The 10292-nt window shown below is 26.4% G+C and overlaps 1 protein-coding gene across 6 annotated transcripts in view; it reads left to right on the top strand.

The window, feature by feature from the left end:
- LOC117174097 (TOX high mobility group box family member 3-like) overlaps nucleotides 1-10292 on the top strand; it is a 142855-nt gene that overhangs the window by 122983 nt on the left and 9580 nt on the right. For all 6 annotated transcript variants that reach the window (XM_033362831.1, XM_033362833.1, XM_033362836.1 and 3 more), the window contains 2 exons: nucleotides 4457-4804; nucleotides 6504-6590. In XM_033362831.1, the coding sequence (XP_033218722.1) occupies nucleotides 4457-4804; nucleotides 6504-6590 (435 nt within the window). The remainder of the gene's footprint in view (nucleotides 1-4456; nucleotides 4805-6503; nucleotides 6591-10292) is intronic.

The raw sequence follows: 10292 nt of genomic DNA on the forward strand, positions 1-10292 counted from the left end.
GGTTGAAATACCCGCATCAGTTTCTAATGTATCTTAAAAATGTGTGAGTTAATTTTTTAAAGCTATCAACCCTAAAAGCCTTTCATTAATTCATAATTTTAATTCGATCATAATATAAAACAAATTAATAATTAAATAAAAATAATTAATAGTTGAACTTGCAACCAAGTATTTGAGTTATCAATGAATTTTGAAACCTAAAATAAATAGTAAAATTTTCAGTTAAAAATATTATTTTTCAACCCAGAAAGAAGCTAATTTTGATAATAATAATTTGAACAGTTAAAAATTTATTGATTATTGGATCTTTTATTTGGAACAGTTGAAGGGTCCGCGATCTAAACCTGTTAACTGACATTTCAGAAATTTTTCACGGCGAAGGAAAATCATTCCACCGACCTATGCTGTAGATACCAAAACGCGATTTTCGAAAATCGATTACAAAACTAAAAGCAATTTTGCCGTTTCCTTTGCAGGATATAAATTGCATATAAAAAATATTCTAGAAAATACAAAAAAATAAATTTCAAAATAGTTAGTTAACAAGTTTAGACGCGGACACTTCAGTTAAATTCATAAATGTTTAAAATTGAGAAGTTTAACGGAATTTAAGTTAAAATTATTGTCTTGAAAAGTTTTAAAATTTTCCATTTAATACGTGCAAGTTATTGAGTTTTTGAATGGAAAAACTTCGCAATAAACCAAATTTTAGTCTTCAACTATAAGAGCTTAAAACTTTAAAGTTCAATTTAAATTTTAGAGTACTTTAATGTGCATTTCAGTTTTGTTTACGTCAAGTGACAAAATTTTCTGTTCTAGGAGTTCGAGTTTTTTAATTTCAGTGCCCGTAAAAGTTTATTGCAAACCAGAGAATATCGGAATTTTGATTATTTTGAATTGCTTTTTATTTCTGTAATAAACAAAAATTATTTGAAGCGTAAAGTATAAAACGAGTTCAACTTACATTATTAAATTTTCAATAGACTCAGCCTTGTATTTTACGTAGTCATATTACGTCTCTTGATACCGCGACAGTTATTTTCGATACCCCACTCCAAGCGAGTCATTATCATAACTTTTTACTGTCGGGTTGGTAGCTATACTATTTGAAACGACTTTATGTTATCGCGCAGGTGCAGGCACTCGATGGGAAGTTTTAAACTCTGTATTCTATAATGCCTACAAGAGGACTTTAATTACCGCGCCCGATCGTCAAGATTTTCTTTAATAACCCTTGAAAATGAGACTTTCCATTATTTTATTGCAAGACCTTCATCCAGGTGCATATTACTTCCGAATGATAATCATTAATACATCTTAATGCTTCCACATAATATGCGGACAGTGCCCATTTGAACGCTGTCTGCTGTCAGCTTTACCCCCTCTACTCAATTTCCCCTCATGCAGCTTAGGGATCGACAGACGCTGTCGCTGGCCCTTGCCTTTGTTCTAATGAGGAATAATATACGAGACATAAACATTTTTTTTATTTTGCAATTAGTAATTTAGAAATATTATATTCTAACTCTATAGTGAATGTAGAAAGTTCTTGTGCATCCTTTTTTTATGACTGGTTAAGTTCTGTTAATTTTAATTATGCCAGAGCTAAAAAAAATTATCTTTAAAGAATTGATTACTCTCGAAATTCTGTATAAAATAAGCCCAGGATGAAGACAATTTGTCTATTTTTTAAGTAAATATTGCAAAAACAGTGTAAATTTCAATGTTTTCTTAAATGTGCAATAACTTCCGAAATAAATAATCAACATTTATTCATGTGCTTGGGTTCATTTTGAAGCTTTTTTTCAGCGTGTCACAACAGCTTATTGGTATCAATCGTAAAAAAATTCTTATCGAATTGCAAGAACTTGATGCTGTAACCAGAAAATTGGAAAAATTTGAAAACATCTCATCTGTAGGCAAATAAAAATAAAAATTAAATAAATATATATTTTGAGGAAATTTCATAGAAACTTCATGATTATATGTTTCATATATTCTACAAAAATATTTTTGTTATCACAAAGAATATTGAAATTTTTCCAACTTTTATGTTGCAACTTTCAAGTCCTTGCAATTCGATAAGGAAATTTTCACGATTTATACTCATAAGATAGTGAAAAATAGCTAAAAATTATTCAAAATTATTGGACATTTAAGAAAACATTCAATCAACCCTTTAAAGGGAAATTTTTTTAGCTCTGACATAACTAAAATTAAGAGAACTTGATCAGTTAATCAAAAAATAGACATACGAAAACTTTGAATGCCATGTATACTGTATAATTTTTTTTTTCTATATTTTATTTAACATTTTAAATTAAACTAGTATAATTAAATAAATATACTTAATTAATAATAAAAAATTTGTTTATTAAATCTTTGTAATTAAATTTGTAAGTATGAATTACAAAAATAATTTTGAAAAAATCTCAACGGCGGATTTTAAGCTTCTGTCTGAACGTTTTTTTCTTGAAAATAAAATTGTAACCGTTTTTATCAAACCTACACTTTCTGTTAATTAAAGAAAAAGATATTAATTCATTGTTGCAACAGGAAGTACATTGGTGGCAACAAGAGTTACATTCTATTTCGGCCTTAAACAACCTTCTAACATAGTTTTTCGTAATAATCGTCCAGAGCAACTGTGTCAATTTTCTCCGACTCGATCTTTGAACAAAGTATACTTTCAAGAAGAAAAGATTGTTGCCTATAAAATTATCCAAAAACATTTGTTAAAAATTGTTTATTCAGCCAATGTTATTAATTGTCTGCTTGAATTTTAAAATCTTTTGAATATATAAAACGCTTTAGGAGTTTAGAGAATTGACCTGAGGGTGTTCTAAACTAAATTCCTGAATAAACCAGGGATTTAGAGAAAAGATTATACCTGAATGGAAAATTTTCCTAAAACTCCTGCGGTTAGCTAAGTCTCTAGGTTTTTAGCCAAACCCCTAAGATCTTGCAGAAGACAGGACATTTCTACAATCCACACTTTAAAAGTAACTGCCAAGAAAAATAAATTAAAAATTTTGTTTTATTCCATTTATACGAGAAAATAAAAAATTGGGCAGGGAAAAATTACGGATTTTTGAAATTGAAGTTTGCGGCCACACGAATATAATATTCTTATTAGTAATGTATGTTTTTTCTTCTATTTCTATTCCTGCCCCCTCCCCCAGTTTTCTGCTTCATGTCGATTATATTTGTAGTTAAAAATTGTATTACTTGGCTCCAAATTCAACAATTTTGTTAAAAAGTTACCTTTTTAATGAAAATTCAGCAATTTTCTTGAAAGTTAATTATTTTTATGATTTATCTCTTGTCAGAAATGTAATATTTTTTGTCTAAAAATGCACCTGTTTGGTTAAAAATGAATCTTCTTTGGTTGAGGATTCAACTTTATATGTATGATAAATATGTATAATACATGTAACCAAAAATTTATCTATTCCAGTTTAAGATTTAACATTTTATTTGAAAATTCTTCCCGTTGATTGAAAGTTTTCTTTTTTTTTCTTTAACTATCTTCTTCATTCTTTTTCTTCTCTTGTTGAAAACTAATTTTTTACCGAAAGTTTAAAATTGAAAAATTTTTGATTGAAAATAGATTTTTTTCCATAAAAAATTCACCTACTTGTGTCAAAATTGAAGGACTTAATTAAAAGTTTATTTTTTCGGCTGAAGGTTCATCTCTAATTAAAATTTTTATAATTTTCTTTTGTTGAAACATTAATGATATTTAATATTTGAACATTAAAAAACGTTGAGAATTTATCTTTTTGTTGAAAAATAAATTTTCGGGTTGAAAAATTGAACTGTTTTTGATTCAAGTTGAATTCTTTTTGTTTGAAAATTCGACCATTTGGTTGAAAATTCATCTTTTTAGATAGACAATTTAACATTTTAATTAAAATTTGAAGTTATTTGTTGAAATTTTAAGTAAATTATTGAAAAATAAACTGCATATTTTGTTAAAAAATCATCTGTTTTGGTCGCAAATTTAACTGTCGTGTTGAAGTTTCATCATATTCTTTGGGTTAAAATATATAAATTTTAATTTTTTGAATAATTATTCAAAATTGTTGTATTTCTTTTATTAAAGTTTATATGTGTAAAGTAACTATCTCTCATCCTACCATCAGCAACAACAACCATTTTTTATCGTAACCTTTTCAACAATTTGTATCGTTAGAAGTTGAAAATGTGGATAAATTGCAGAACCAATCATTGATCGATTCCTTTCAGCTGATTGATTGCTGGATACTCGATGGATTAACCGACTGAGCTAGATTTCTTTTCTTCAGCCCATTAAGCGCTTAAGAATAATTAGTTTTTTCATGGCTTCTCTGCCTGGAAACTATTTCCCGTGCTGTTTAATTAACATGAAAATTAGTTTCTAATAAATAAAAATAATAATTAAAAGTGGGAGTTTAAATTGATTTGTTGATTACAGGTTTACAAGAAGAAGACAGAGGCTGCAAAGAAGGAATATTTGAAGGCCCTTGCAGCATACAGGGCATCATTGGTCAGCAAGGGAGCAAATGACAATGAACAGCAACAGCAGCAACAACAACAACAACCACAACAGCCACAGACTGTACAATATGGGGGATATGGAGGATATGGTGGAAATGGACCAACAGGAAATGTAGCTTACCAAGTTTACAGTCCACAGCAGCAGCCTCCCTCACCTCAACAACACCAGCAACAACATCAGCAACAACATCAGCAACAAATGGGAATTAAAAAGTCCCCTCTTCATCTTGCTCAGATGCAAGGAAATCAACAGCAACAGCAGCAGGTACTTTGTTCAAAAAAGTTTTTTGTAAAACTACTTTGGGCAAACCTGCAGGAAGAAAAAATTTAGCGATGAGTTAACTGCTACAAATTTGGATGTGTAGAAAAATTCAAGTATTCAAAGAATTTAAAATACTTAAGAAAACTTGCCGTGGAACTAAGAAAAAATCACGAGAATCCATAAGAATTCAAAAGAATTAAAAATAATTCAAAATACCATATAAGAATTCAAGAGAATTTAAAAGACATAAATATAAGATGAATTCAAGATAATGCAAAGGAATTTAAGAGAATTCATAAAAATTCAAAAAAAAATTAAGATTTTGAAAAGACTTTAAAATAATTCAAAACAATTCGAACGACTTTAAAAAATCTAAAAGACTATAAAAAGTTTAAAAGAGTTCAGAATAATTCAAAAAGTTCGAATTGTTTGACAGACTGTAAAAAAACTCTAAAAAAATTCATAAGACTTCATAAATTCAAAAAGATTTAAAAAGAATTCCAAAGACTTTAAAAGACTGTAAAAGAATTCATACGACTTCATGGGTTCGAAAGACATAAAAATAATTCTAAAAACTTGAAAAGAATTCAAAATAATCATAATAATACGAAAAAATTCATTAAAATTAAAAAGACTTTAAAAGAATTCAAAAGACTCCATAAGAGTAAGAAAGGCTCTAAAAGATTTAAAGACTTTTTTAAAAGACTTTCAAAGAATTCAGTAGAATTCAAGACTTTTTTTAAATTATTAAGACTTTAAAAGAGTACAAATGAGTTAAAAAGACTGAAAAATTTAGAAACGCTTTAAAGGAATTTAAAGAATTTATAACAATTGAAATGACAAATATATAGATTTAAAATGACTCCAAGAAAATTCACAAGAATTCAAAACAATTTAAAAGATCTGTAAAGACTTCGAAAATTCTAAAGACTCCGAAAGAATTCAAAAGCAGAACTTAAAGTATTTTAAAAAATCCGAAACAACTTAATAGAATTCTAGAGAATTCAAAATAATTCATAAAAATGTTAAAGACTTCCAAAAGATTTGAAAATATTTCAAAATATTTTTAAAAAATGCTAAGGACTTAAAAAACATTGTAAACACTTTCGAAGAATTCAAAATACTTTAAAGGACTTTGAAAGATTTTTTTTTATTAAAAAGACTTCATAAGCCTTAAGAAGACTTTTAAAAAATGCAAAAGACTTTATGAGACTTTAGAAAACTTTAAAAGAAATCGTCAGTGGTTAACCCCTCGTAATTTAGACTTTTTTATGCTAGATTGCTGCGATTGTCAGCAACTTGCTGCTGTTGCTTCTACATTGCAATCATATTAAATTGCAATGTTTTTAAAAGTCTTACGCCAGTTTATTTATTTATTTTTTTCGTTGAGTCAGTTTTTGAATCAGATGTTTTCCAATTTAAATGTTTCCGAAATTGTCGACTTTGGAATTTTGTCCGAAAATATTTGACGATTGTGCAATTAGATATTATATTTGTAACTTGAAGATCTTAATTCTTTGGAATTTTAAAGTTTCCAAGTAAATACTAAAATCAAAAGATTGTATTTCAAAGCGAACTAAAGCCGGAGTCAAAAATAAACTGGTAGTCTTTAATTAAAAAATTCTAGAATATCTGATGAGTCAGTGCCTTGGAATCTTCTAGACTATGAATCGTATTTTTAAAACAAATTATCTTTCTTCAGGCTTTAATGGGCAACCCAATGGCACCACCGCACATGACGCAGCAACACATGCAGCAACAAGTCTCGCAACAGCAATATATGCAGCAGGTCAGTGAACCAACTTATTCACATTTATTTGGAAAACCTTTTATGGAACAAGGTCAGGGGTATATATATTTTTTTAAATCAACTAATACATTTTTCGTTTAGAATTCTTTTTTTTTATTAAGATTTAATCACTTAGTTGAGTGTTACTCTTTTGTTAAAAATTAATTTGTTGTTAAAGATTTATCATTTGAATTGAAAATTATCTTCTTAATTGAAAAATTAGCTATTTTGGTTGAAAATTGATATTTTTTAGTTAAAAACTTGGACTTTTTTTTTTGTAAAAATTAATCTTTTTAATAGGAAATTAATTTTGTTGTTGGAAATTTAATGATTCTGATTAAAGACTCATCGTTCATCATTTCAGTAATAAAATTCGCTGCTTTGGTTGAAAATTAATTTTTTAACTGATGATTTAACTATTAAATTTGTATTTGACAATTTATCTCTTAAATTCAAAATTCATTTATTTTCTATCAAATTCGTCTTCTTTGGTAAAAATGATTCTTTTATTCCACTTTTGGTTGAAAATTCATTTTTTGTGTTTATAATTCAACCATTTGGTTGAAAATTTTTCTTTTGTGTTTGATAATATAAATATTTCGTTGAACATTCTTGTATTTTGTTCCAAAATCATCTTCTTGGTAGAAAATTAATCTTTTTGTTAACAATTAAACTATTTGTTTGAAAATTGAAATCTTTTCTTAAAAATTCATCCTTATGTTTAAAATTCATCAATTAGAGATAAAGATTTATCATTTTAGTTCGAAATTCATTAGTTTGGTTGAAATTTTTAACTTTTTGGTTAAAAATTGGTATGTCTGAGTTAAAAATTCATCTTTTTCGTTGAAAAATTCATGTACCTTTTTGAAAATCCAAATATCTACTTGAAAAGTTATGAATTTAAAGCGGTTTAAATTGAATTTAATATATTTTCCCAAATTATTTTAGCTAAATATGCACTGCACTTTAAGTATACAATAGATAAAATTAAAAAAAAAAAAATATATTATTCAAATCGTGTACTTTAAAAACAAATTTAAGAAATGATGAATTATTTTTTCAGTATTATTTAATTATTTAATTAATGTATCGTGCTAAAATATTTAAGAATATCTTCTAATATTAATTAATTTTTAAGAAACTAAAAAGAACATTTTTTATAAAAAAACTCGCGAAAAATTATATCTGAAAAAACTTGAGATACCTGAAAAAATCCTGGAATTTCCCGGAAATTTTCGGGGAATAACAGTAGATACAAGTTGGATTTCAACATTATAAATGAATGGCGTTTGAATTTGACAGTTTTTGGTAAAAACAATTGTTGTTAGTTGATAAATTGTAAACATAATTGAATTCACAATTTTTTAAATTAAGTAAACGCTTTTAGTAATATTTTATTACATATTTCAAGCAAACAATTAAAAAAATATATACAAAACTAAACAGTATAAAACTGAATTATTTGAAAAAAGAAAGCCTTGAATTGATAAAACTCGAAATAGCTCAATTTAAACTTTGAAAGTTAAAATTTTAATTCTTATATTTAAATAATTATTATTTAAATTTATTATTCGATTTATATAACTATTAATTTTTATTTCAGTTTTGAATGATTTAAAAGAAAATGTAGATTCCTAGGAAAATTGAAAATATAAATATTTAAACAAAATTAATTTTAGTAGAATATTTGAAAAGATTGCCGATATTCTCCAAGAATAATCTGAAAGGTTTTCAGACAATATTTTGATTTTTGCAGGATTTTAGGAAAAATTTGATATTGGTAATTTAATATTTGAAAGGATTTCAAGAAATTTTTAACAAATTGTAGTTTTTTTTAAGATTTCGGAGCTATTTAAGGAGATTGAAAGGTTTTAAAATATTAACATTTTTTCTTGATATTCCTGGAGATTATTTGTTTCTGCTTTTTTTTTATTAAAAAAAAAATAATTATAAGAGAATATTTCAAAATATTTCAGAACAAACAAAAAAAAACTATTTTGTTGTATAAATAAAAATGGAAAAAATATTAATTTGATTCAACTTAAATTTAAAATAATAAAAAAAAGTTAGTCGTTTAATTTTTAATGTTTCTACCTAAAAAATGCTTTAAATAATATAATTTTGAAAATTCACAAATTTGTTAATCCATTCTTCCAATTAGAGCATTGAAAATGATAACATGGATTTGTATTTATTGAACTCTGTAATTTTTCAAAGTTTGAAATAAAAAATTGTAATTTCAACTGCATTTAACTTCAACTAACTAAAATTATTTAACTTCTCTTTCAATTTCCTGAAATTTCAAACAAATTTGAATTTGCCGCCCATTTTCGTTTCTCCTTTCAACTTCGATTCGCGATTCCCGACAATCGCATTAGTAGTAACAATGGCTACAGCCGACGCGTTTGAAAGCCCTCCAAAAGTTTTTCAATTTCTTTGTCTTAAACAAAATGAAATGTGTCACAATGTAAGTAAACTTGATAGAATTATTTATTTTTTTTTCATCAATTATTTTTAAAAAACTCGATTTTAAGCTCTGAGCTATTTATTTCGCAGAAAACAAACGGAGCAAGACCACGCGTCTCATAACCTGAAATTTCATTTTGTTTACTCCAAAATAGTTTGTATTTATTTCATTATGGTAAGTTTTTTTTTTTTATAAAATCCGAATTTTCGTAAACATTCGATTGTTGCTAATTCACAACCATTTTTATTGCTGATCTAAAAAATATTTTACCCTAGAAATTCTTGACTATCAATAGCAATGGAGCAAAACTAAAAAAATTATAAAAATAAGTTTTGGGAACAGAAATTGAAACTAAAAAACTACTAATTGGAAAATTAGTAAGCTTGTTTCGGTTTTTTCGTTACAAAAAAGAAAGTTTATTGCCATAGCAGCCTCATCTCAGAAATTACAAAGGGCTTTCTGATGCATTTAAAGACTTTGCTAATAAAAATTCGCTACAAAAAAATGTGATATGCCTAGAGAATAAAAAATGTTAGTGCAGCAATTTAGCTGAGCACATATTCATTTTTATAGGCTCTTAAATATTTTATTTTGTAGCTATAGCTTTAAAAATTATTATTTGCAATGCCTCGGAACTTTTGGTTGATAAAAACACTAGACAAGATTCAAGAAGTTAAAAGAATAAGTAAATAAAGCACTGACTTTTGTATTCATTATTTAAATTATATTTTTTTAGCTAAAATTCATTATTTCTTTTCTTATTCGCTTAGAAAAATATTTTCAACAATTCAGGTCTTTTTACTGACAATAAAATCATTATAAAAGAAATTTACAAGTACATGGCATGAAAAGATCAAAGAAGAAGCTATATTAATCATTTTTAAAGTATTTTTTTTATATCTAGTTTGAAAAAGACTTTAGAATACTTCAAAACTTGGAGTGATAAAATAGTCGGATTAAAAAATAGATTAAAAAGCAGAACTTGGAAATGCTCAATCTTTAGTTTATTTGTTATTTCAACTTTTTACTTTTTTTATGTTGTCTTCTTGTATTCTTGATAAGTTTCTATCTATTTATCAGCAGAAAAAGTTTCGGGAAAGAACTTTTCATCATTTCTAAGATATTGCTCAGAAATACTAGGCAGTCTGATAAGTCCCTGAAAAATGAAACACGGAGACGTTTTTTTGTCCAAAGTCGGTTTTATTTTTCAACATACTCTCCTTTTAGGTCGATAC

This window comes from Belonocnema kinseyi, chromosome 6, assembly GCF_010883055.1.
Source record: "Belonocnema kinseyi isolate 2016_QV_RU_SX_M_011 chromosome 6, B_treatae_v1, whole genome shotgun sequence".
Taxonomy (NCBI): Eukaryota; Metazoa; Arthropoda; class Insecta; order Hymenoptera; family Cynipidae; genus Belonocnema; species Belonocnema kinseyi.